At 48.7% G+C, this 27008-nt stretch overlaps 1 protein-coding gene across 1 annotated transcript in view; it reads right to left on the reverse strand.

The window, feature by feature from the left end:
- The window catches only part of ZFHX3 (zinc finger homeobox 3), a 115411-nt gene that overhangs the window by 2091 nt on the left and 86312 nt on the right, over positions 1 to 27008 (reverse strand). The window contains 5 exon segments of the mRNA XM_019474672.1: positions 2 to 125; positions 5371 to 10827; positions 12222 to 12324; positions 21447 to 21647; positions 21859 to 21992. Of these exon segments, the coding sequence (XP_019330217.1) occupies positions 2 to 125; positions 5371 to 10827; positions 12222 to 12324; positions 21447 to 21647; positions 21859 to 21992 (6019 nt within the window).

Raw genomic sequence — 27008 nt, forward strand, 5'->3', positions numbered from 1 at the left:
TGCCGGGGTGGGTGAGCTCAGCGCGGCCGGGGGCTGCTTATTTGGTAATCCAGAGGTGGGGAGGCCGGGCGAAGGGACGCTTGTGCTGGGCAGGCCCATCAGGTTGGGTTTGGGAGAAGTTAAAGCTGCAAGAGGGAGGAGAGAGAGGTGAGGAGTCACTCAGTGCTGGGCAGGCAGAAATCACAAGGTGGGGTGACCCCGGGCCACCCTGCAACTGCCCCTGCACTGCCATCTCCTCTGCACAAGGGCAGCGACCGGCCTGAGCTCACGTGCCATGGCAGCGCAGGTCGGAAAGCCCGTCTGCTGCTCCTGCTTCCTCTGGGACAACCGCTCCTCTCCCCGTTCCCCGAGGCCCTGTGCTATGGGGACGTGCCTCGTCAGCCCCTGTCACCCGCGGCTGGCTTGGCCACGCTGCCTGGCAGCACCGAACGTGGTGTCTCTGCTGGGGACACATACCAGCCACCTGGGATGCTCAGCATAGCTGTTGTTTTACTGAGCCCTCTGAAATTCCCGAATGATTAACAGTTGATGTCAGGGACAGGCACTTTTCCTATGTCTGCGCTAACTGGTCCTTTGGCCAAAGGACTCCAGCAGAAGGAAAGTGCTATGCCAAATGGCTGTAACGCTAAATACTGTCAATCTCGTTAAAATCTCCACAGATTAGAAAGCCCTGGTCATGGCAACTGAAGAGCACTGAACAGGCTAAATCTAAGTTATTTTGTCCTAATTAGGCTGATGTTACGAATCCACAAACCTCTGATGCAACCCCTTCCTTCCTTCCAATGTAAGAGGCTTTGGGTGCACAGCTTCTGAGTAGTTTCAGAGTTTATACGGTATTCAGACATGCCCCCAGGGCACGAACGTCGTGTTTTGGGTGGAATTAAAAGCGTCGTGATGCTTCCTCACAAAGGAGATGGATTAATGGTGGAATGTGAAGTCTGCCCATCTTCCCAACAGCAGGAATAGCCAGTAACAACACAGTCCCCCGGTGCCGATTTCTACTCTCACAGCTGATAGTAGTTGGGGGCAAGAGGAGTGTGGCTCCCGGAGTCACATCCATTACTCAGGTCCACTGCAGTTGGCAAACGTGCTCCTAAAAAGGAACGTTTTGCTTGGGAAGTCCCTCAGTGCCATTTGGGGAAAATAAAAATGAAACAAAGCTCTAACATTCTGCCGGCACAGCCCCGTACACTCCATGGCTCTGGAACCAGGAACCTGCTGCAGGATCCACCCCTGCCGCAAAACCGTTCAACAAAATCTAACCTTTCATTAACAAAGCCTGAGTTCTTACAGCTGCAACAGTAACTGCTCAAAGGCGGTCCGAGTATGAACAGTCGCAGAACTAGGAATCAGCCATGGAGGCACAGTAACTTTTATTTTAGGTTGTACCTCTTCTGTGATACATCCAGTGGGAGAGGAGAGGAGAAACTGCCCCTTTTGGGGACGATTTGGGACACAGTGGCAGCTTAAAGTCTTTTCCAAGAGGAAGCACGCCAGCAGGGAAATCGCTATGCGCAGGGCAGGTGGTGATTCCTGGCAGGGAAATCCAGCTGCTACAGGGCTCCTTTGCCTCGTGAAGGCAATGTAAAAGGGACTCAAACACAGCTAGGGGCTAGGGCCAACAGCTCTGTCTGAGCTGCAGCTGCCCCATTTATCCTGGTGAGGTCTTAAATCATCATAATCGATCCTGAGGAACAAGTGTAGGCATCCTCAACCATCTCATCCCTGCCGCTAGCAGGCAGCCCAATACCCACCAGGTCCTTGGCCAGAGCAGATGGCAGGACCTGGGGCAGAGGCTGATGGAGGGAGCACAAGATGCAAATTCTGTGCAAAGACACACATGCTCCTCAGGCTTCCGGACACCAAGCCCCAGACTGCTGCCTGCACAGTTGCATCACAAGAGCCCGTCACTTAACCGTGCCCTGTGAAGTTGGTGTAGCCCAGAAGGAATCCATACTTCTCAACATACAGCACAGGAACCGCTTTCTTACAGCATCATGCTCTGAGTAGTAGCTGGCAGCTAAGGGGAGCAAAGCATTCTCCAAAACCTGGCTACGCTACACCCTGGTATAAACAGCTCATTTGTCTACAGTGCTGCATTCATCCACTGACGCTGGAAACCTGCACCCGGTGCTGGCCTCCCGAGCGAAGGGCAGGAGGCAGAGCCACCATGGATCTGCAGAGGCCAGCCTGGCAAAGAAGCCCCACAGGAGGGCTGGGAGGACGGCAGCCAAGAGCTGGGAGAATTCAGTGATGGCTGATGCAAAGCCCTTCTGAAACCTGCATCTGCTCCTGATGCAGTATTGAGACAATAGTGATTTGTGAAGGTATGAAGTGAGCCGCCACGCAGCAGCCTTATAGATTTCAGATAAGGGCATATTATGGATAGATGCCATTGAAACTGATGTTCCCTAGTTGAACAGTCCCTGAGAGGTTCAAGCGCAGGAGCAGCGGCTAATTCATAACATTCCTGGATGCACAGCCTTATCTGCTTCGACAGGCTTTGAGCTGAGATGGCCTGACCTTTGGAGCTTTATCTAAAGGCCACAAATAGTCTGTTTGACTTTCTAAATAGCTTAGTCCTGTCTAGGCAGTCACTGATTGCTTTCAACATTCATGGTATGTAGCCCCATCTCCCCAGGACACACACTGGTCTTTGGAGGAAAATGAAAGCGACAATATAGATTGAAGTGCAAAAAAGTAATTTTAGATCTTGTTATAAATTTGGGGTACTAAGTAAACAGCACAGAGCTATCTGTGATAGGCTGACAATATAATTCGCCAAAGAGATCCTCTTGGCCTAGTTCTGGCCTCTGAAATGAGATCTTTGGTAAGAACAGAAGTATCGCATGAAAAAGTCCTGGCATGCAAAGATGCCCTTCAGGCAGGTAGCTAGGACTAGACTCAAGAGGCAGGAATGGGCAGCAGCCCCGAATGGAAGAATTTCTAACAGCAACTGTTTTTAAAAATGGCTTAATTACAATGACCTATCCTACAACTATAGTCAAGAACGATTGGCCTCAAGTTGCGCCAGGGGAGGTTTAGATTGGACATGAGGAAAAATTTCTTTACTGAAGGAGTGGTTAAACATTGGAACAGGCTGCCCAGGGAAGGGGTTGAGTCCCCATCCCTGGAGGTATTTAAAAGACGAGTAGATGAGGCGCGTAGGGCCATGGTTTAGTGGGCATGGTGGTGTTGGGTCGACGGTTGGACTCGATGATCTTAGAGCCTGGAGGTATTAAAAGACGAGTAGATGAGGCGCGTAGGGCCATGGTTTAGTGGGCATGGTGGGGTTGGGGCGACGGTTGGACTCGATGATCTTAGAGGTCTTTTCCAACTTCAATGATTCTATGATTCTATGATTTTACTTTCACTTTGGGGTCATGGGAATTGTTCTGTAACTATGCAAAAAAAGGCTTGCAGAGGCCCTAACTCCCAGCAGAAAGCTTTTCCAGATTCCAGGAAAACTTACTCTGATCTCTTCTGCTCTCTGACAGGACCTTCTGACATGGACATCAGCAACCATGCTACAAGTGATCCCCTCTGCTGCTCTCGTGGAAAAAAGGATCTTGACTCCAAGAGAGTGGATCATCTTTGGAAAGGCCAGAACCCAACAAATGCAGTGAGATTCAACTCTTTTTGTCAACAGAAGATATTTCAGAGACGAGCAGTAATGGAGAAAAAGGTGAACGCAGCCACTTCCAAGGGGAGAGAAAGATGCCTGTTTTGAGTCATGGGTCTCTAATGCTCTCTTTAGGGTGTTATATCCAATGTCACTCCAACCACACACAAACTTCAGGCGCTAGTGATGTGATTTACAGTGAGCAGCTCTGCAGCCAGCCCCCCCTGTGACTGTCAGATGAGCTGTTCAAGTTCCACATAGCTGCTCACACCAACTACTCTTTTTGTCTAAGGCTTTGATTTGCTTATCCAAAGATTTACCTCCCAGATGACAAAAGAAGACGGCAATTTTATTAACATGACACAACCATGTCACCTGGCAGCATCTGCACTGAGTTTTTCAATCTGTTGAAAGAGGAACTTCAGAGTCAGCCTGCTGAATAAAAGCATCAGAAAGTCTTTTTGGAGACTGACAGCACTCTGGTTTCGGATTAAGAAGCCAGGAAGATGCTCAGATCCTATCTAGGCTTCACACCATGGATTATAACTCATCATTAGCCAATTAGTTCAGTACAATAAGAGAAAGTTATAATTTCTGGACACTGTCTAATAGCTGTAGACCTGTATTGCCACAGTGTAGAAAACAAAGGTGCGCAGTGGCATATGGTGTAACCGTACCAGGCGTTACAGTGTCATGGGCTTTCCAGCCTCAGACAAACTCAGCCAGTTGCCGAGACAAGACACTGGAATCAGTTCTCGGGATATCTGTAGATGTAGAGCAGCCCTGGTGAAAGTAACTTGAAGAGGGATCATCAGAAGTAGAGAAGTCTGCCAAGTGAAAGCAAGTCTCCTAGAGAACATCAATTACTCTGTCATGAGTGGCAGTTAAGACACAGGCACATCTCTGGGGTGCCATGGATGTAGCAGCAGTGAAATAAGGCCCTTAGAACAAGTTTTCTAGGTCACTGCTAGTCTACTGAGCAGTATCTTCCACTGCCAGTGTTTGCTACATATCTTATACTTTCCAGCTGTCCACCAGGTACAAGGGAAAGGAGCATCCTCAAAAAATGAAGTCCAATACCTGGGATTAGGCCACCCAAAGGACTGCCAAATTTCATTTTTATGTTAGGAAAAATCTTATTAAAATACAAAGTAGATTTGTCCCATGACTACACTGTTGTTTGTTGAGAAGGTATTTTCAGGTCGTGCCCAGCTATTGCTCAAAAACCAATCCACAGCTGCATCGGGATTTGTCCTGGAGGTCACCATAAGGACGTTACATAAAGGTGCTCCAGGTTTTTGTCACCAGTGCTACCAGGCACATCACACTTTTCCCTAGAAACAGTTCAGAATTATTGAAAACTTGGGATGGCACTACATAAACTGAATTTAATAACAAAAGGAGAGGTATAATGAACAATGCATTCAGCACATTAGTTCTCTTCCTGTTCCATTTGATAAATCCTCTATTTTCCATTTCCTTGAAGGTGCTTCAGAATTTTTAGTCTGTGCTAATGAAACAGAGGTACGCAGTGTGTCTAGACCTTGCCCTATTTCAGACTTTGCTAGAAAACCCGAGTTCAGGAATTAAAGATAAAAGACCTATTGCTTATTCACTGTCAAGTAAACATGCTCGACTGAAGGGCCGGGTATCCTATTATCATTCATTCTCAAGGGAACATCCGCTTGTGCTAAAGATGCGTCAAGTTAAGATGTGTCTCTGAGCAGTGTGATAATATCCATACCCACCTGTGTTGGATGGAGTGAAGCCTGGTAAGGATGGGCTGTTGAGGCCTGGGAGCAAGACTGGAGGGATGCCCTGTAGTGCTGGGTATGCAGCAGGAAGGTTAAGAGCTTGCAGAGGGGTGTTATCAAACATGCCCTGCTGTTGAGCTGCCAGACCAAGAACCTCATTAGCTTTTTTGATCCGGTCCAGCTCCTGCTGAGCCATCAACTGACGTACAGTAGCTGGGTCAAAATACTCCTTTTCCTTATCCAACTGGCTTCCAATGGTTTCTTTAACTTTGGAGATATGCTGTTGAGAGAAGATATGGTCACGTACAGACAGTCGAGCGCTGTACTTGATGCCACACAAAGTGCACTCTGTTTTGGGTCCCTCATAACTTGTTTGGTTTATACCAAAATGCTTGGCCATGCTGAGTTTGGACTTCTTCTCCTTTGCCCTAGCATTCTGGAACCAGACCTGAACAACTCTCTTTGGCAGTCCAATGTCATTGCCCAGGACCTCACACTCCAGCATGGTAGGTGTCCTGTAGTCATTAAAGCATGACTTAAGAACTTTTAGCTGGAGATTAGTCATCTGAGTGCGAAAGCGTTTCTGTCCGGGCCGATCCCCGCTCTCTCCAGACTTGCTGGCTGAACCACTTGCACCAGGGCTGGGTGAGCAGGGGTCTGCAAGGCTGGATGTTTCACTATAGTCCACAGTACCTTCATTATCGTACTCTTTGCTGTAAAAGCTGGGAGCTGGGCTGACCAGACCAGAAGACAGCCGATCTTCATATTCAGACATTGCTATCATGGCAGCTTTTGTCAGACCTTCACTGGGTCCCGATGCTGATTTGGTTTCGGTTGCAATCCCTGTTGCACTATCGTTGTCTGCATTCCCTTCATCTCCTGTTGTAGTGTCTGTGATCGCAGTGTTGACAGAAGAGCAGTCATCATTGTCCAGCTTTGTTTGGTCAAAGCTCAGGTTGACCGAGGACATGGAGGGACTCTCGAAGTCTTCTATCCCTTCCACCTTAATGGAGGATGGACTCAGCAGAGTTCGAGGTGACAGTTCCATGCTCTTGTTCACTGGGGAAAGAGGAACACTCTGTCCATCACTGCTAGTTGGTGGCATGTGGGAAAAGCTTGCTCCATCAAAGATGTCTCCCTTCATTTGGAGTCCCCCATCACAATCTAAGAGCATTGCAGACAACGTCAAGTTGTATCCAGCTCTCTTGGCCTCATGCCAGTGACGGGATCGGATATGAGCTTCAAGAGCTGTCTTTGCTTTAAAGAGAGCTCGGCAGAAGGGGCACCGTCTATGGGCTTGGGCAGGCCCTACAGCTCTGAACTGCCCCTTCCTTTCCCGTGCACGGGTGTTCTGAAACCAAACTTGCACCACGCGTTTCTTCAAGCCCACTTCATGTGCAATGTGATCCAACATTTTCCGTGTTGGGTTGGAGTCAAGCAAGTATTTCTGGTAAAGAATTTCCAGCTGCTCTGGTGTAATGGTTGTCCTTAGACGTTTATCCCTTTGTGGTTCTTCTCCTCCAGTCCCACTGTCATTTTCTCCAGGGCTTGCACTAGCCTTTTCCTCCAGCTTTCTCTTCAGTGTGTTCATTGTGGATGTTGGAGTTGATGGTGAAGTGGCTGAGCTTGCTGGAATCTGTGGTAATGTTCCAGATAGCAGCTGGCTCGCAAGTAGTGGATTACTGGGATCAAAAAGCATGAACGGCATATCCAGCGTTCTGTCCAGGAATGGGGGGTGGATAAACTGGTTCTGTGCACTCAGAAAATGAAGCTGCTGATGCTCCTGCCAATGCTCAAAGGAAGGAAATGCCAGCTTACACTGGTCACACTGGTATGGGATTAGCTGAGGAGGTAGGTTTGCCAGCTGTTGAGGGGTGGATGTGTGAATGGGTTTGAGGGAGAGATGTGACAGCTGAGATGGACTTGGGCTTGACTGTGACAAGGAGCACTGAGGGGGCTGAGGAGGGGGAGGTGGCTGTTGCAATGAAGAGGGGGAGGATAACTGTGAAATCTTTTGGTGTGCTGAACTTGTCTTTTGTTCTCCTTGGTCCTGTTGCTGCTGAGACTCTTGCTTTGGTTGCACTTGCTTCTCTTGCGTTTGGTTTTGCTGTGTACTTGGAGGTTCAGACTGCTTTGGTTTCTCATCTGTAGCTTCTACTTTAGAACTATAGGTGGAGGAATCATCTGCCTCTGCTGTGAGTTGCAGAAAAGCTGAGGAGGTTGCATTGGCTGAAGACGTAGGTGTGCTGTAAGCTTGCGAGGGCATTGGTGTGCTGCAGGAGGAACTGGTTGGAGTCAAGAGCTCCATTGCATCCATAGAGTCTTCATTCTGGCTATCATCCTGTCCATCCTCATCCTCATCTTTGTAACAAAGCTTTTTCTGGTGTTTAATGAGATCAAAAATGCGCTGAAAGACTAGACTGCACTTTTTGCATTGGTAGTTCAAGTTGCTTGTTCTAATATACCTGTCATTTGTAAGCTCCCGTCGTTCCCCGTCTTTGCCTTCTCCCTGATTCTCATAGTTTTTCCTAGCTTTTTGACGGGCATTCTGGAACCACACCACTATAACACGCGTTGGGAGGTTCAGCAAGTTAGAAAGCTGCTCAAATTCATCATCCTTTGGATAAGCATTGGCATCAAAGAAGTCCTGCAGGACTCTGAGTTGGTAGTCAGTAAAGCGTGTCCGGGAGGACCGCTTGCTTCCCCAGTACTCCTGCTTTTGAGGTTCTGGAGAAGGAGGCCGTGAGTCTATCTTCAGTTCTTCCAGGCTGGTAATGGGAGGATTACTGAAGTTGTATGGGGAATCCTTGTTGCGCTGGCGTTCTTTGAAAAGAGTGTTTCTGAACCAGTGCTTGATCACTTTCTGAGGCAATCCAGATTTGTCCGCCATCTCTTTGATCTGTTCCTCACTTGGGGAATTGTTAATGTCAAAATACTGCCGAAGGACTCTGAGTTGGTCGTCGGTGATTCGCGTCCGTGGCCTCTTGTTCTGCTGCTGCTGGAGAAGGCTAGGGTTGAGCTGATGCTGGTACAACTGGGCCAAGTCGGCAGGCAGAGGGTCTACGGGACCAAGCTGGGGCGGCAGTTGAGCAGGTAATGTTTGTAGTGGCATGGTTTGCATCATAAGTGGTGAAAAGATGGGGAGCTCCATTGGCATGGAGAGCTGGGTGAGTGGCACAGACGGCTGGGCTGGTGCGATTGTAGGAGAGGTAATCGGTGGGGCTGAAGTAGGAATGGTAGGAGTAGAAGCCGGCTGAGGAGGTGCTGGAGGGAGCGGAGGTGGGGGAGGTGGAGGTGGTGGTGGTGGCTCTGGGGTCTGAGGCCGTAGTGGGTACAGTTTGTCATAGTGTTCTCTGTATTGTTTGGCAAATCTCTCTAACTGCTTAAAGGGAAAGTAATGTTGGTGAACATGCTCTTGGTGGCTCTTCAGGATGAGGATGTTTGAAAAGAACTTGCCACATGTATCACACTCAAGCTTTTCCAAGTTCTCACCTTGCTCTGTCTTCCCATTTTTCTTCTGCACCTTCTGCTTGTTCTCGTTATACTGAATGACAAGCTCAAAGCCAAAGTTTTCCAGCAAGGCTTTTGTGGCATTCCCTCTTGCATCAGAGGCAATACGCGGAGGCAGTAAGGAGGGCTCCGAACTACTGCCTGGTACAAAGTCCTTCTTCTCTTTGGGCTTTAAGTTATCAGGCAGAGACTCCTTAGATGCTACATTATTGTCTCCCCTCTCTGCACTTTCCCTTTCCCGTGGGGTTTCTTTTTCTTTCTCCTTCACTACGGGTTTATTCTTCTTCTCAGGGTGCTGGCTCTGCTGTATAAGGACGGAGTGAGGTTGTGACAAGGACAGCTGACCTTGCTGCTGCTGTAAGAGCTGGGGATGGCTCTGTTGAGGGAGCTGAACTTGAGCCTTCAGGTCCTCCAGCAAACTTGGACCTGTACCAGTCAATGTCAACGCACCACTGGTGACAGGCAAGCTAACTTCTGGATTGAGCTGGAACTCGGCACTGGGGATGTAGAAAGGAAACAAAAGATGCTGCTGTTGCTGAAGCTGCAGAAGGGTCTCCGTGGTCATCGGAAAGTGCGGCAAAAGTGCTGGGTTGAACAGCTGAGACTGCAGGAGAGCAGCTTGCTGCTGCAGTTCTTGTTGCAGATGGGCCTGGACTTGGGCCTGTGCCTGTGCCAAGGTTTGAGCTTGCTGCTGCTGCTGTTGCTGCTGCTGTTGCTGCTGCTGCTGCTGCCTGGATGCAATCATGTCTGCCAGCTTCTTTCGGTTTACCTCTTTGGGCTCTGAAGGGGAGGAGATATTAGTGCTTACAGGGTTACCTAAAGGAGGAATTCCCACATTGTCACTGGATACCTGGTTGAGCAGGCTGGGAATGGGAGTTGTGCCTGAATTACTTGTGTTGGTGGTTGTAAAAGTATTACTGTTGCTAGTGCTCACTGGACTTGGCGTGGATGAACCCAAAGAGAGACTGCTGCTGCTGCTGTTGCCAGCTCCGTTACTACTGCCGCTGCCCCCAGCCGCCTCCAGCTTGGCAGCGCGAGCCTTGGTTTGGTGCAGGACAGACCTCATGTGGATCTCCAAGGTTGAGCTCTGACTGTAGGCCACGTTGCAGGTGTTACACTTAAAAGGTTTGTTGTCTGGGCTGCTGGTAGGTTCGGGCTGCCCAGTAGCAGACTCTTGGAGGGCTCTTTTCAGTTTATGCAGATGAGAAACTGAATTGTAATGGACCAGGAGAATGTTCTTTTGCGTGAAAGACTCCTTGCAGACTGTGCACTTGTAAGGGCGAGACGGATCTAGGAATTTCTCCATAGTGAAGTTAGGGCCCTTCCTGAAGGGTAAGGCCCTTTTCGGTTCTGAGCCAGAGTCCTCTTGCACCGACCCTGAATCGCTACCTGTTGGGCTCTGCTTATCTTCCAAGTCGCTCTCCTCCTCCTTATCTTCCTCGACTATTATAGTGTGGTCTTCTGCAAGCGAAGGATCGCCCATAGCGAGGAGGTCCCCGTTGACCAAGAGACCACCATACAGCTGCTGAATGTCGGCCTCGCTCAGCTCCAGATGGCTGGTTTCCAGGTGCTTCTTCAGGGCCTGGAAGGTTCGGAAGCTGCGCTGGCAGAGGCAGCACATTGTGGCCGCTCGGATGACATGGTACTGGGAATGGAGCTGCAGCTTCTCAATGGTTTTGAATGCCAGGCTGCACTGGTTACAACGGTACTTGTAGACGTGGCGATCGGATACCGGCAGTTGAGGCCGCTTTGCGTGAACTTCATTGAAGTGTGTCTGCAGGGCTGCCGAGCTCTTGAACACCTGGTTGCAGCCCTTCTTCCAGCAGAGGAAGCCGGAGTCCTCCCTGGCAGAGCTCTGATCAGCCGGAACAGGCTTGGGATCTCCACTGTGCTCTGCAGTTTCCGATGGCAAAAGACTCTTTCCTGAGTCCTCAGAGATCTCTGTGAAAACAAAATTAGAGCAAACCTGAAAATTACACCAGCACGCAAGAGCAGATCAACACCCTCTTTTTGTCCCTAATACACCCGTGTTTTTTTTCTCTGCAAGATGATAGGTATTTATAACATTTCTCCTCTATCTTAATTCATTTATTTTAATAGCAGCCCATTACCCTCATCATGGCCCATTGCATAAACCTACACAATTTACTTTCTTGCCCACTTTGAGTATCTGGAAATTATTCACACACACACGTTCCCTTAGTGCATTTACCACCTTTAATTCTTCCTTTTAAGTGAAGGCCATTCAGCCACCTGTCTGTCTTTGCTGTTTTTCTTTGATGTCCTGCCTATTTTCCAGTAAGAAGGTTCATCAAACTAAACGTAGTATTTGAGTCTTGGTCCTATCAAAGCTAGAAACAACAGGAACGAAATTCAGGTCCTGCTGGCAGCAGCTCAAAGGGTGCTGTTTGAGGGAGGATGGGAGAAGAAGGAACAAGCACTCAGTGCACTGCCACTTTTCCAAGGTCTAAGAGCACAGTCCTGCCGGAAAAGACAGCGTGATATCGGTAGAGGCCAAAAAAAGGGATCCCGTTGCCCAGGGCAGCATTAGCTACCCTGACTGTGCCAGTGCTGCCCCACCAGCATCACTGCCTTGGGGCCATCTGCCTGAAAGGAAACGATGGCTGTCTTCATTCCCAGATTCCTTACAGATCTTCCAGGAGGGCACAGAAGAAAGACTGGCATTGCTTCCCTGCCAGGTTTGAGATCAGACACTTCTGCCCATGCAGAACGATTCTTGGGATGCTCTCACATCACACGACAAAGCCAGGACCAAATAGCCATGGCTTTACAGCCATGCCTTCATAACACAGCATGGCAATGAAAAAGGCTGAGGAGATTTGGGCCGGATAAGGACCGCAGCAGCTCAAAGCTCCCCGAACTGTATGCCCAGTGTCCGTACTTGAGCTATGATGGCAGCAGAGCAAGTACAGCAGAGGTGGCAGCACAGTCTGAGGACAGCAGCTGCAACCTTTGGCATTTCTCTACCAACCCCCTCAGCCCTATACCACCTCTGCTTTTCACCGCTCACATCTGATCTTCTCCTTTGCAAGGATTCAACACCATTTCCACATGAACCACCACACTGGTGAGCTGTGCTCCTCAGCTCTAGCTGCCCTGCTCTGCCCTGCCATGGGCACACCCGGGGCACCAGCCTGTTTGTGGCACAGATGAAGGCAGACGGCCCTGCTGAGCACCATCCGACTGTGGTTCTCAGGAGACAGCTGGGCACATGGAGCTCACCCGGGCAGAGATGTCCCCAGACACAGTCCCTGACCAGGTGATGGGAGCTTGGGGAGTGGTGGGACCTGTGGACCTCATTGACCCTCACTCACCAGGCTGCTTCCCCAGCTCCTCTGTGACAGAGTTTCCGTCTTTCTCTGGAGCGGCTGCCGGGAGAAACATGCTGCTGGGCATCATCACCTCAGGTGTTGTCACCTGGAGACAGAGAGGGAAGGACGTGGGGAGAAGAAAAACACAGGAAAATATTTTAAACATCTTCAATGGCAAAATTAGACACCAGTATTGTAAAGTCAGGGGCGTCACTTTTCATAGCTCACTGAAGACTCATGTTTATTAGACAAAGCTCACATCAGTCAAAAGTGTTTCTACAGTTACATTCTGGACATAATTAGCAGTGCACACTTGAAGAATAATCTTATTATTAATATTTTTCCTTTATGTAGAATTCAGACTTTGATCACTGACAATGTTTTGTCATGGGCTGTGAAACTTCTTGTGCAACCAATTAGGTAGATAAGTTGAAAGGCCCACCTTAAGCTGCTGAAAACATAATAAGGCCCCTAATTAAATCATACCTCGTAAAGTACACTGTAATCTTGAACTAGGGAGCATTGCAGCACTGTTTTCAAAGTGTATCGATGCAGGAAAAGGAGGGGCATGAGAAAGAAAAGTACAAATAAGGAGAGAGGTGATAAAGGAAAGGATGAATAAGGAAAGACTAAAAAGACAGCAAATTGTCTGTGAAATGAAAAGCTTTTGGTAACCCTTTCCTTGCTCTGACTAATGTGTTCCTTCGCCTCTCTTCAAGTGTTTGTCTAGACCCTGTACCATCATAACCAGTGCAGTGCTTGAACACCAACATTTTTAAAGAGCTGGAGAGTTTGCGTGCTTCAACTAGAGATGGTCTTTGAAATAGTCACATGCATATGCTCATCTTTTTCTGGAAAACCGTGTTTCTTTGGATGTATCTGGTCACACACAGAACATACAAACTACCTCACTAGCAGTTTGCACGTGGTTGGCATCAGACGCAGGACAACAAATACCCTTCTGAAAGTCCAGAGTCAGTATCTCACACCACCTGAATAGCTGCCCCACAGCCCTTCTCCGCAGAGCAGCAACTGGAAAGACAGACCCGTATTACCATCACCATCTCTGCTGTATTCCAGTGCATGGCTGCCAGCCCTGGCTAGATGCCTGTGGCAAGCGAAGACACCTCTACAGCTCCAAGCAGCTGCACGCTTCATCCCACTGATGCTCAGGAAGCATTTCCCTTTCACCAGGGCCGTGGTACTTGAAGGAACAGAAACCACCACTGACTTGCAATGCTTGTGGTGCTCCCAGCCTCTGACTGCTGAGAAAGTGAGGCATAAATAAACACTCCTAGACAGGTATGTTTCCTAGCAAAACAAGTCTCTCCATCCTTCTGTCAGATACTAAGAGGGCATTTGAACCTTGGATTTCAGAAGAGAGTGAGTGAGGCTGTTATCTGCATGCAGTGTAGCTTGCTTTCTGCAAAGTCAAAGACTGCAAGGCTCTGATTGAACCACATGAGATATTAGCAAATCCGTAGTGAAGCTGAAGGTAAACCTATGTGCAGGACATGAAATCTTCCTTATCTACACACATGTCAAATCCAAGCAAACACAGACTAGGCATTGGCTTTACTAAGTGAATGGAAGCAAAAACAGTCCATGAAAAACCTCAGAAACAAATGTTCGCATTGGAGTGGCTGCAGACATCTGAACCGCGCCGGGGAGGGATGCTGAGCTCCCTCCCTTTACTGGGACGGACGGTGCATGGAGGTGAGCGCTGGGTCCCACAGACGTCTGCAGGAAAGGCAGCTGACACTGATAAATCACCAGGAGGGAAGCTGAGCACACCAAATTCATTCCACTTTTTACTCTAAGCGGGAGCATCTGACGGCTGTGGGTGGCAGGTCAGAAGACGTGAAAGGTCACTGGTTAATTCCTGGTAGCTGGACTTGGAGGAGGGGGAGGAGCAGGGACGTGGAGGAGGGAAGGCAAGAAGGAGCCGTCCCTCTCAGCTTTATCAGCAGGGAGAGCGCTTTCCTAGGATCTTTAGGAATTATGAAAAATAAATCATGAGAAATTAAAAAAAACCCCAACAGAGTAGAAAAAGAATAAAATTATCTAACACCTCAGCTGCACATCATTATAGAAAACTGTGGGCTTTTTATACGCATTACAGTAAGGCAGCCATCCCCACTACCACACTCAGTACGACGGATCAGTAATTGTTTTCATACACTTTAATTAGAAAAACTCAGATGGCTATGAATAATAATGGAAAAGAGAGACTTTTGCACTTGAAAGGTTGAAGTCAATCAAGTGTGAATGACGGCAAAAAAGAAAAAAAAAAGACACCAATTCATCAGGCCTCTGTTGTCTCGCCGCGTCTTTAATCATAATTCCTGATTGGGATTCAAGAAGGCAGTAAGCAGCGGTTCTTTGTCTGCCTTCACCTTCCGTCAATTAACTCTCCCCGAAATATAATCATCAACCTCACATGCTCCTCTGCATCTTAATCTGGGTCTCCAAATGAGTAAGTCCTGCCCTATATGTGTTTAAGTAATTACCTTTATCTACCTGCATCTCCATAGCCACAGTTCTCACCCTACTTCTACCTCTCCCTCCGCAATAAAAAAAAAAGAAAAAAAAAAGGGGGGGGGAGAAAAAAAAAAGGCTGTGGTACATTAAATTGCTACAGGCACAAAATCCCAAAAGGCAAACAGAAAAAAGCTTGGAGAAAAGTGCAGGAAACTAGAAATTCTGGATATGGATGTGGGGCAGCTGCAGGCAGTCCAGACAGCCACACAGGGCTGGTCCTGGGAAGCAAAACCTTGAAAATAAGGCACTAGTCTTGCTTCAGCAACTGGACCCGCTTTAGTCCTCTACCTGTTTAGCACCATTCAGGCTTCTCCGGAAAGCGCCACCCGTTTCCTATGCCATTTTCCAGGGCAGGACTACTCTGTCTCTTCATCCCCATGGACTACCCCCTGAGCAGGTAGCAAAGATAAAAATAGTGAAAATAGACTGCACCTCTCAAATAATTTTGCATTTACACTGAATTCCAGACTGCCCATTTTGAGCTATTTGTCCTTTTACACTGCAGACCCGTCCGAAGATATACCATTTCCTTGTACGTGCAGAAAATGCCTCACACATTGCGGTTCCTTTTAGTATAAACAAATAGTGGTAGTACCAAGGGGGCAGGAAGGTTTAGCGGGCCACGGCCACCCGACAGATAAACAAGGAGCAGTGCTCTACGACACAGCATTTTCTACTTCAGATGTATTTAAATGGCATTAACTGTTCTGGTGATAGAGAAGAATGTGTTTATCTTGAGCACAGCCTGTGTTAGTGCGTGCAGTCGTTAAATGCTCTCTACCTCCCTCTCACCTGAGCAGGCAACACCTGGCATGTAATCCTGGCATCCACCCTCAGCTCTGCTCAATGCCTCTATCTCCCTGTTTAAATGCCTCTTCAACACCAGCTGTTTCACAATGGCAACAAGTCAGTCAATTTGAACCGTTATTAAAAACACAACCCTACAGATGTAAGCCCGACAAACATGATTTGTCTTCTCCCTTTCCTTCTGTACATACTTGTTTTGCTCTGTCTAACATTAAACTGTATCCCCTTCGCAGCTGCAGCTGTGATCTTCTGGCCCACGAGCCACCAGCAAAGCCTTCCAGCTTGGAAACACCACTCTGTCACACCAGATCCACCTCTGCTCACAGCCCTGAGAGCGCCCGTCCCCCCGCTGCTCCTACGTCCAAGGTCTCCTCCAGGTTGCTCTCCCAACGTTATTGCACAGAAGGCAAACAGTCTGCTTGACCCGTGTCGCTCTTGACCTTTCTGTCCAAACAAAACCGGGAGGTGGGGAAGGATCAGCAGCTCACTCCTACCCGCTCCTTCCGACAGCCTGGCATTCGGGTACCAATACATGGATCAGGTTCTGTTTATCGGTACTTCAATGACTAGAGTCAGTGTCTCCAAGAAAACCCCTAATGCTGGGGCAGGCACTCAGGGCGCACCCTTCGCTCTGACTGCCCCGTCCCGCTCAGTGGGGCACGGAACTTGCTTGGGTAAAGAGTGAAGGAGGGGGAAGTTTGGGCCAGAGACTGTGGCAGACCCTCCTGCGCTCCACTTTGAAACATCTCCCCTGTGGTCTGTACTGGAGATGGGAACACCGTCCGGAGAACTTCCCTCTAGAGCAGACTGCAGAGAAGCCAGTTATCTGCCTTAGAAGACAGAAAGTTGTTGGGACAAGCCTCTCTGCTTCCAAAGACCCTCCCTTTCGGATGACATTCAGATCCCCTTAAGCAGATAAAATTTCTTCATGATGACGAGATCCACTGACATGCATGGGCACCCCAATTCGATGGCTATTTCTATAGACAATGTGGTCCAGTGAGTGACTGGTACAAAAAACCCATGGGCTGACATGTCACGTCTCCTGCCTCCCTGCCCTATGAGTATCCTCAGCAAATCGCACATGCCCTGACACCTACAGACCTGCCACCGGTGTGGAGAACAACCTGCACGTCCACTCCTCACCGGTGACAACGTTACAGCAGTGACAAGTGTGGCTCCTGCCACTACTGGATCTACTGGATTTTTAAGACGATGAACTGCAGAGCCGCTTATCAGCACAGGCCGGAGGCTCAGAGCTGCAACACCCCTCCTGCGCTGGCCCTGGCAGTGTGACACAAGCATATTCTTGGCACGTCCAAAAAATTAATCTTGGATAGCATGAATAGCCAGCTCCGCTTGTGCACTGGATCTGCCTGCTCTGACTTTCCTCCGGACCAAGTGACCAAACGTGTGGACAGTCTATGAAGTTCCTCCCTAAATGCCCCAAAATGCTGAAATCATGCGGCTTTGAAAAGAAAATCTCTACAAGGCGTCTGAGGAGATACATTACTATCCCTATGTCCATGCAACCAGGGGGAAATACACATGCAATGCAAGGTTCCCGAACCAGACAAAGGAGGTAATTTCCATTACAAAGAGAGAGAGAGGGTGCTGGAGTGAAAAGCTTCATTAGACTCAGAGAGGCAAAGCGATGGCAGTATACCAAGGTCACTTCTAATTTAGACCATCTAATTGGCAAACATGGCTCCAAATGGCTATCATCTCACAGGGCTCAGAATTAATGAAGCCCGATTATTTTCATTACCTTCATCCGAGATGGAGAATGAGACACAGAGTGCAAGGGAAAGGGGGGAGTGAGAGGGGGCAAGAAGGAGGGAGAGAGAAAAATTGAATGACAGCAGAAGGGAGAGAGCAATAAGAAAAGACAATAGGAAAGAGGGGAAAAAATGTAAAGATAGCAAAAAGGAGAAGTGAGGATAGCAGGGACAGGCAAGAATTGCTCTTAGAGCAAGGGAGAAAAGAAAAAGATGGAAAGACGGCTGAAACACCGGGAAGGTGCCCTAAACCAAGGAAGAGAAAACTGACAACAGAAATGACGGGAGAGGAATGTGCAGAAGGATAAAGCCGGCCGCAGGAGGAGGGAGAGCTGCCCGCTCCCGGAGGCTCTCGGGAAGCCGTCCCTTCTCCCGGCTTGAGCCCATCAGTCTTGTCAATCGACTGTGCAGGCGAACTGCACTTCACCCTCATTAAGGGGCTCTCTGCTGAAGCGGTGCAGGCCCAAGATTAGCAAAGAGGCTGTTACGTGGAAAGATGGCGATTAGACCCGCTTAGAGCGGCTGAAATGCCATGTAAAATGAACTTGGCCACATTTGTTCACCAGCCTTGTGGAAGGGAAGCCTCAGGAGATGGGGGGGTGGCGGGAGCCCCTGCCCCTGCCCCACGGGGGCTTCCTCGGCCCCCATGCCGCGCGGGGATGCGGCGCGCGCTCCTCTCCGCTCAGCCTGTGGCTGCAGCCCTGCCAGCCCCTGTCCCAGAGCCTGGGCCGGTGGGGAGGACCCGGGTGTCCCGTGGGACAGCCAGCCAGGCTGCTCGCTGATATGAAAAGGAGGGGGCATGAAACAGCCAGCTCTGAGATGCTGAGCACAAGCAAGCAGCCGTTACTATGGCAACAGACATATTAGACACTGCAGGTTCCTGAAAGGCGTCTGATAAGGTATTATTAACTGGAGCCTCCTCCAAACGCTGAGCGCAAAGACACTGTGTCAAAAGGGACCTGGCTCCCATTTACTGGACTGCAATTCCCTCGCGGTGGCACCAAGACTCAATTCACGCGTCAGACTGAGACGGGAATCTTAGCTAGAATGAGCAAAATTAGGAACCTTTGATGCTGCCACATTCTGCACAAGCCATACTGATTTCTCAAAATATTTGTCATTTAATGCAAAAAAAGAACTGCCTTCTTGACCCACATGCTATTTGACTTGAAGCAGGAGAGGCAATCTTCCTCCCCAGACATATCTCTGGGTACCAAAGGAAACAGCTGCCCAGGGTCAGTGGCAATGGCAAGGTGGAAAAACCAGAAACAAGCAAGAGGGTGTGCTTCACGGCTAAGCCAGTCTCCACGGTTCTCAGCAGAAGTCCTGTGCTCTGCAGCAGAGGGATGAGGCCCTGCTCCAGCACAGCAGATGCGCTCACCTAAGGGGACTGTCCTCTACGGTACTGCAGTTGCTTTGGCCACGTCCTGTGCAGGGTGTCCCAAGATCCTTAATGAGTGGCTTCTGCCAGTCTCCCTGTATCCTGGAGGACACAGACCTGCTCAGGCCAAGAGGATGGACCAGCCCAACTGCACCTGTTCCAGACTGCGTGTTCTGCCGACAGCCCAGCTCAGAAATGAACCATTTCACATCAGTGTAACAGATACCCTTAGCAAACTGGTAACGGTTGCTGGCTTAAGAAAGGGGTTCAGCTTCTGCTCACTGCTCTTATAAAGTCAAAATGTCTTCCATCAGTTTAGTTAGAAGCTAACAAGATTCGTTCAAGTCCTCAGAAGGTATTTACACACTTAAGCACCATCAATCAAAATGTATGCCGGTCGCAGAGACCGAGGTCTTTGTGACGGGACAGCTCCTCAACCCAGGTGCACAAGTGGTCGGCAGAGCAGAGCTATGCCCTGCTAGAGCCTGCAGGCACGGCCAGCTTTGCAGGCTTAGTGAACCGCTGGTGCTCCTTTTCCCTTCCTCTCTATATTTTGTTATTCAGAGATTGCTGGGACCTTCAGCCTGGTGGGATTTTTAATGGGTTTTACAATGCGGCGCCTACTTGGGGCAGATGTGGTTCTCATGGGCGGTCAGAAGCATTGGTCCGAGAATGGCCACCGCGAGCCTTTGCAGCCTGCCAGGGCGGAGGACGCACCTTCGGCTCCTGCGGAGCCCAACGGGGCCAAGAGAGAGGGCAGAAAAATGAGAGGACAGGTAGCTGGTAAAGTAAAGAGGGAAGATAAAAAGCATAAAGGCGTTTGAGAAGGAGCCACAAGAGGACTGGAAGGGTGATAGAAAGAGAAGATGAGAGAACTGTAAGAGAAAAGCTGGGCAACGCTGCATGTGCTTGCTCAGATGATGTCACATGAGGGGAGTTGATAAAGAACATGAGTATTACGACAAACACCATATTATTCGCCTCCATTGTCAGGAATCGGCAAATAAGGGAGAAAACAAGCAGAAATGGGGTGCAAGGAAAAAAAATCACGAAGAACTGACAGGAATCAAAATAAACACTTGTTTTATATACTTGGCGACAAGTTCTTAAATGCAGACACAACCTTGCCTTGAAGATTATACGAAAGAAATAACAGTGTAGAAATCTGATGATACATCCCATTCGTGAATTTAGAAGGGTTTTTGAAAATGTGCCTTATTAATTCTACCTGTATCTTAAACTGACACTAGCAAATGGAAAGGCGCACTCATGTGAAACCTATGAAAAGGGAATTCATGAAAGAATCATTCTGGGACTCAAAATGTTATTTACTGAAGCAGGTGCCTGAGTGCTGGGGAGTGGGGTAAGCCTTTATGAGCATTTTTGCGCCGCGATAGCATGTACAAGTCCCGCAGAAGAGGTCCAGCAGCTGCACACACGACCATGTGTATGCCAGCAGCAGAGAGAGACTCTGGGTCAGCAGCTCTGGGGTAAAGCAAGCCAGAGCACAAACCCAGGTCTCACAAATGAGAACTTGAACACTGCGCTGTTAATTTACTACTTCTCACCAAGCACTAGCTCTCCAGTTAAGACGAATTTCAATTCCTCAGAGATGGTGTTGGAGGAGGATTCCCATGCTAGGTGCTAAAGCAAGGATACAGGGCAGAACAAAAGCCTGGTGCAAATGTGTGTGCTGAACCACAATCTGCTGTCTGAATTTTCTGCTCCCAATCAGAATATTGCAATAGCAATCACAACCCATACACAGGCACGATGTCATTTGACAAACAGCTGGAGAAGCGGAGTCATTACAAGTTTTGAGCTCTACGTGAAGACAGTTGACTTTATCTAGCAAACTTTCACTCCACACTTCAGTGGCTAACTTCCTATTTCAGAGAATTTTAACTGCCTATGCTTAAATTTTAATTTAAAACCAGGCATTTCAAAACATCTTAAAAACAGCACTTGAAACAGTAGTTCTAGTTTTCAACGTTCCCATAAGGTTCCACCTCCCTTGGGCTAACAGCAGTGCACCCCTTGCTTGTTCAGGTTACCCTGAAAAAAGGGAATTGTTGCACAACAAAAGCATTGTAATTTTGAATGGAGCGACTCCTCACAGAAGTAACAGATACAACTTATCTCATACAACCACAACAATGATCCTCATTAAGTGAACGAAGCGCAGAACATGGGCAGCACAATAGGACTGTCTCCTCTCCACGAGATGAGACCGCCAAGGGAAGTTACGCTATTGGTTCTTAAAATCATATTTTAAGCAGAAACCTGATATCTAATTTCCCGTAATGTTACCTTAATCACCATGGCTGTCCTTCTTGGGAAGTGCTCATCAACACACGAGCACTTTCTCTCTGCAACAGGAGCAGCACAGCACATCAGCTACTGTATCTTCCAGAAGCTTCTGTGCAAAATACGATCCCATGCAATGACCTCAGCAGGTAAAGGAAATCGTATTTATTCTAATCTCTTCACAAGGAAATTACTCAATGCTGCAACATTGCCAGTTTCCACAGTGCTCAAGCGTGACCAAGATAGTCTCTGCAGATAAACCATGCAGGGATGGGAAAAACCTAAATGACAGAGCCCCGACAGATGAAGGAGCTGTCCACTACAGCAAAGTTAGCCCGCGCAGGTCAGGCCATCCCTTTACTCTTCATCTTTGCTAGGAAGGCAGCAGACGTGCTTGACTACGCAGCCACTTACCGTCATGATGAGTTTCTCAACACAGTCAGGTGACACACTGTGCAGATGGGTGAGGTGCAGCTGCAAATGGATCTTGTTGTTCAGCATGTCCTGGCAGAGCGGGCAGCGGAGCATAGGCTGCACTGAGTGCTGGGTCATGGCGTGCACCCGCAGTCGATTCACGTCTGTGTTACTGTACTTGCAATATGGACACTGATACATCTGCAAGGCAAGACAAATGAATCATGCAATTGTTACAGCTGCTGCTTTCCTCTTTCCTTACAGCTAGACTTTAATAATTTGATGCCTTCTCCTACCACCAGTTATCCGCCTTTCATCCTCCTTCTCCTATTTTATTTTTTGCTTTTGGCACATATGAAACAAATTACCTGCTTGTAGATGCACAAAAAGCTGGGTTCTTCCTCTTCCTTACCTGCTCTGATTTGGTCTCCTCTGAAGTTTTTGACCATTTAAAGGAGAGAGGTGACTCAGAGCTGCTGGGAAACGATATTCGTTTAGAGGATGCTGGAGGCTCTGTCAGCTCCTTCTCTGCCTGGCTGGCTGGTGCTGTAACAGAAAGAGATTTATATCAGGACATCCCCAAAGAGGCTTAAATTGGACAAAGACAGTATTTCCATTTCCACTGCTGCTGTTTCTTGAAACACATGCCAAGGCGTTGGAGGAGGATGAGTTTGTGGACTAACTTACATCCTACAAAGCCTGGCCAAAAAAAGTTCATTCTTGATTATCTTCCATAGTAAGGGAGCTGTGTCATTTACAGTTAGAAGCAGAGAAATCTCAGCTATTTCTGTGGGCTGCTTACAACCTCTTAGGTGCAGGAGAGTCTTGTCCTGTGTTTATGCCGGACACACAAATGCTCGGCCAGACGTGAAGGCCAATGTGTCATCTCCGCGAGCGGTTGGACTGACTCGACAAAGCAGAACTCATACTCCTAGCTCACCGAGGACGTTTTGCATATGAACACTCTGGAATACGTTTGCCTTGGAGACGGCTGGAAGCTGTGGTCCTCAACCCAACTGACTTGCACTCTGTGCTGGAAGCAACGGCACACTGCCAGGATGGCACCGGCCACCTCAGCCTATGCGCCTCAGCGAAGAGCATCTGATGGTACTTCCCAGCAAGCGGTCCCACCAAAATTACGATGGCAGACCGGCAGCAGGACCCAGCCTACAGTCAGTGCTGGGACAGGACCCGGACAATCTCACACTGTAACAAGCTGAGGAAAGGTGATCTTATTTCAGCAAAACAGAAAAAGGCAAATGAGCCCAGAAGTCAACAGCAAAACACTCCGCAAGTTGAGGCACTCCAAGAAGCATATCCCTGACCTTTACCCCTCCCCCGAACCCTGGCAGCCTGCAGTACATAAATTTGTGGGACATCTATTATTTAAAAACTGTAAGGACAAGTATATTATACACAGCCCCCGTCTCCTCCTCCCCGAACACACATTCATAACAGTACTTTAATCTGTCTCGAATCGACTTCAAACCCATTTCGCCCTTAATGGGAGTTATTCATTTTCACTTGAAAGGTAATATATGACAGCTGGATATTTAATATGATGGATCGGCTGCCGATTAACAAGGCACTGTAGCATTCTTAGACTGGTCCCCCCATACTCTTCCCCTTGTCTCTGATTCTCTTTGTGAACCCGCTGTTATCTGCTCCTTGTTTCAGAAGATGCTGTTAGAGTATGATCCAGGTAAACTGCTTCCTTCTCAAAGATCCTTCCATCCACTGACATGAGCAGTATTTCGAAAGGTACCACATCACAGTAAGAAATACAATCCCCATTTCTAACCGCCTTCCCTGCCAGACCCCACCTCTAAGCGTTCAGCTAAACAGAGGCAAAGTAACTTCCAGGAGAGGGAAAACAGGTATTGCAAACAGGTTACAATACTGCCAGAGGGAGGCAGGGATCAGAAGAGCTCTGGTGCTACTAAATTTCTCCTGGTAGACTTGGCCATGCTAAAGCCTGCTTAGAAGTGATTTCCTTCCCTGTAGCGCTGCCCTGCCGCATGCCTGGTATTTCAGCCCTGGCTGGTTGCACAGCCTCCATGCATGGATGTAAAGGCCAGGCTGTATCTGAAACCAAAACCATAGGACCTCACTGTGCTGCCAGCTCTGTTACAACGTCCAAACCTAGAGTTTCTTTGTTTAAAACAAGCCTGCAGTGTCAGGGCTGACTTTCGGACACCAACGCAGATCCCACTCTGCCCCCTGCGCAGAACAATGGGCTGCTTTTCAGGTCAATCTGCTGGCTGAACCCGAGACTCTACCTGGGGTTCAGAACCGGAAAGTCATGAAAGATGTCTACAGGACCAAAGCTGGTCTCCTTTACTTCCTACTAATAAAATGTGCTTGGAGCATGAGAAACACGGCACCACCCCAGACCCGCCTGCACTGCTCCTCTGCTGAGGAAAGCGGTCCCTCCTGGTGGGTTTGGGGAGGCAGAGACCACCACTGAGAGCCAGTACCGTGGTGGATGGAGGACCACCCTGCCTTAAAATGCCCTGCCCGAGCTTTGTGTGATGTGAGTGGCCCCAATAAGGAGGCTAATTGCTGTTGACATTGTCCACTCCTCGGTGTGACCTCGGACATTGAAGCGTCAGCCCCAATCAGGCAGTCAAGCGTTGGGACCACCGTCCTGAGACCCCAGGTCTGCCAGCACGTTCACGCAGCCATGCGAGCTCTGCTCCAGCCCTGTACTGGGCTAGGACAACAACGCCAGCCATGACTTTGGGTCCCCTTAGACTTCTCTGCCCTGGATGGTGACTGTGTCTCCTGCGTGGTCCGGGCAGGGTCTCTCAAGGCTCTGTACCTGTCAACTGCCGCTTCAAACCTTTGGGTGTCATCTGCTCTGCAAAACTACCAACAAGCGCTGCCACGAACCGTGCTGGCACCACGAGCCTGCAAGAGGGGCAGGGGACACGAGGGACGAAAAGGGATGACTGGAGAAACCTCTGCTCATGTATATGGGTCACCTTTCCAAATAAAGGATGACAATGCTTTCAGTTTTGGCAACAGAGTGAGAACCATGAAATACCTACCGAATTGCATTAATAAACCCAGGTGAGCTCTGGACACTTACAAAACCCCTGGTGTCCCCGCCGGCGATGGGATCTGCACTGGCACAGCAAGGCACGAGGAGCTCGGGGAGCCCCTGGTCCTCACCCTCTGCCACCGACTTCACTGTGTACCGCTTCTAGCAGCTCACCAATGTGACGTTTTCAGATGCAGTGACTAAATTCAGCAACCCAACTGTCAACTACCCCGCAGCTGCTGAACACTAGCTGTAACCTTTGGAGTCACGACAGGGTATTTTCTCATTTCCTTTCTACTGGGAAGCAGCCTGCTTAGAATTAGGGAAAAGTAAAAGGTAATTAAAATTTACTTTTACTTACCATCTCCAAAGTGCCCAATTTTATTAAATGGACTTGATCCAACCCATAACTTTAATCCTTCAAAACCAGAACTATTTATGATTGTCCAGACCCCAGAATAACTGGTTTGTTGCAGAATTCTGAAAAAACACATACTGAATATTTGTTCTAAGTAGTATTTTTTGAGTTGACAGCTCACGTGGGAATTTTAACACCGAGACCGAAGTTTATTGTTGATAAACAGCCAAACACACATAGTGACACATTCAGTCCACATCACAGATCAGAGGAATTAAGAACTCTCTTCTGCCTGGAGAAATGAGGACACGCAGCTTGGTGCCTGCCTGCAGAGCTCTCCAGCAGCTGCGCGGGACCTTCGTGTCTGCGCGGAGTCTGCGAAATGACAAAAGGGCCTCGGCCCCAAACGGCAGCTCGGCACCAGAGAAGGTGGAGCACAACATCTGTGCCCTAACCACGTCCAAGACCATGCTCTAGAGGTACGGGCCTTGCAGAAAAGAAAAAGGAATCTGGGTTTAAAGTACGATGTACAACTATGTATCATTAGTATTTTTATTATTTTGACTCTTCAGATGGATTTAGTTCAGATTTGCCGACCTTAGAGAAAAATCTGCATTTCTCAACAAATGTACCTGAAAGCCAAGTGCAACGGTACGGTGTTGCTGCAGGTGTGCTGGCCCACCACAGCACTTCTCAGAGACCTACTTGTCTTCTTGCTCTTCCTTGGCAGCTTCTGCTTTTCAGAGGAGGAGGAGAAATCCTCCCAGGCGTTACTTCAGAGATGAGATGGGACGCTTCCTTGGAAGTGGGGATCCTTTCCTTTGCTAGGTCCAGGGGCAAAACCAGCAAGGGTCCCCAAAGCTGCCTGCTCTCCATCCCGGTGGGAAAGGAGTCGCCACACCGCCTCCCAGCCATCAGATTCTTTTAGCTAAAGTACCACTGACAGCCCCTTCATCTAAACTTCCATCTCCCAACCCAGCAACATAATGGAGAAGCCAATTAAATGATTATTAATTCATGCTGCTTTCCGTAAGCCAGAGGTTCTCATCTCCCTGCATTCCGTAAACCAGCTTGCCACTTGCCCTAGAAATTTACAGTGGGGTTTCTGCTATCTCCATTGATTTAAAAAACAACACCCACCCTGCCCCCCAGCCTACTGAAAAAAATCCCTTCCTACTAAGTTCAGCAGCCCGCCTGGGAAAAAGTTTTCAGTGGGACCAGGGAACTGTGTTTTCACTGCCCGATGGAAAATAAAATTCCATATTTGGTGGTGCCTCCCTCCTTAAACCTCCCCTGACGTTTTCTTGGAGCAATTACTCAGCATCACGAGCCCTTGGACCAGACCGACCTGCCTGCTGTGCTTGCACAGCCCTGCGGCTGGAAACGCCCACGATGGCAGCCGCCACTCCTGCAAGGGTCTCGCAGAGGAGCATCCTTAAAACGGCTGTGGTTTTCCTCCTGAAATTCTGAGACTGGAGCTGACTGTTTTATCTGTTTTCATGCTCACGCAGCCTTCACTGCGGGTGATGGGCAAGGCCAGGCCCTGTGGTCCAGACCTACCTGCGCAGTTCCATCAACAGCAACTCAGGAGCCCAAAAAAAGGGCGCACAAAGTTTCGGTCTCGGCCTCTCTGGCAGACCGTTGCTATCGCGCATAAACACACAATTTGTATTAATACAGCAAGAATAACTCTGAGAAGGTAGCTCCACCGAGAGACTGCGGTGACACAAAAGCGGTGAGAGCCCCGCTCAGGCCTCCCCAAAAGGGCACCTGGGCGTTCAACCCTGTTACAGCGCTGCCCGTTTGTTACCTCGTGTCTTAATAACGTATGGTTGAATGTTTCCTTCTGAAACACTGTCTGTTTACATTCCTTATTCCCTGAAGGTACCATTCGTTCTAATAAGATGTTGTAGCCATACTAACAGGCCTGTATATTGCCTGTTGCTCTACAGTATTTTTTCAACTCTGTATTTGATAAATAATGGGATCGCATGATAGACAGAAGTAAATACACAGAGATTTGCAAGCACACTTTTGTACCCAGACCTTTATTGCTGCCTTTCAGAAATGTGGCCCTGAAAATGGTCAAATAATTTGTTTTTCTAATGCTGTGTCATACTTTCCAGCCTGCAGTGAGTATGAACAACTGAATTACTATTAA

The sequence above is a fragment of the Aptenodytes forsteri genome, unplaced genomic scaffold (assembly GCF_000699145.1).
Source record: "Aptenodytes forsteri isolate BGI_AS27 unplaced genomic scaffold, ASM69914v1 Scaffold269, whole genome shotgun sequence".
NCBI lineage: Eukaryota > Metazoa > Chordata > Aves > Sphenisciformes > Spheniscidae > Aptenodytes > Aptenodytes forsteri.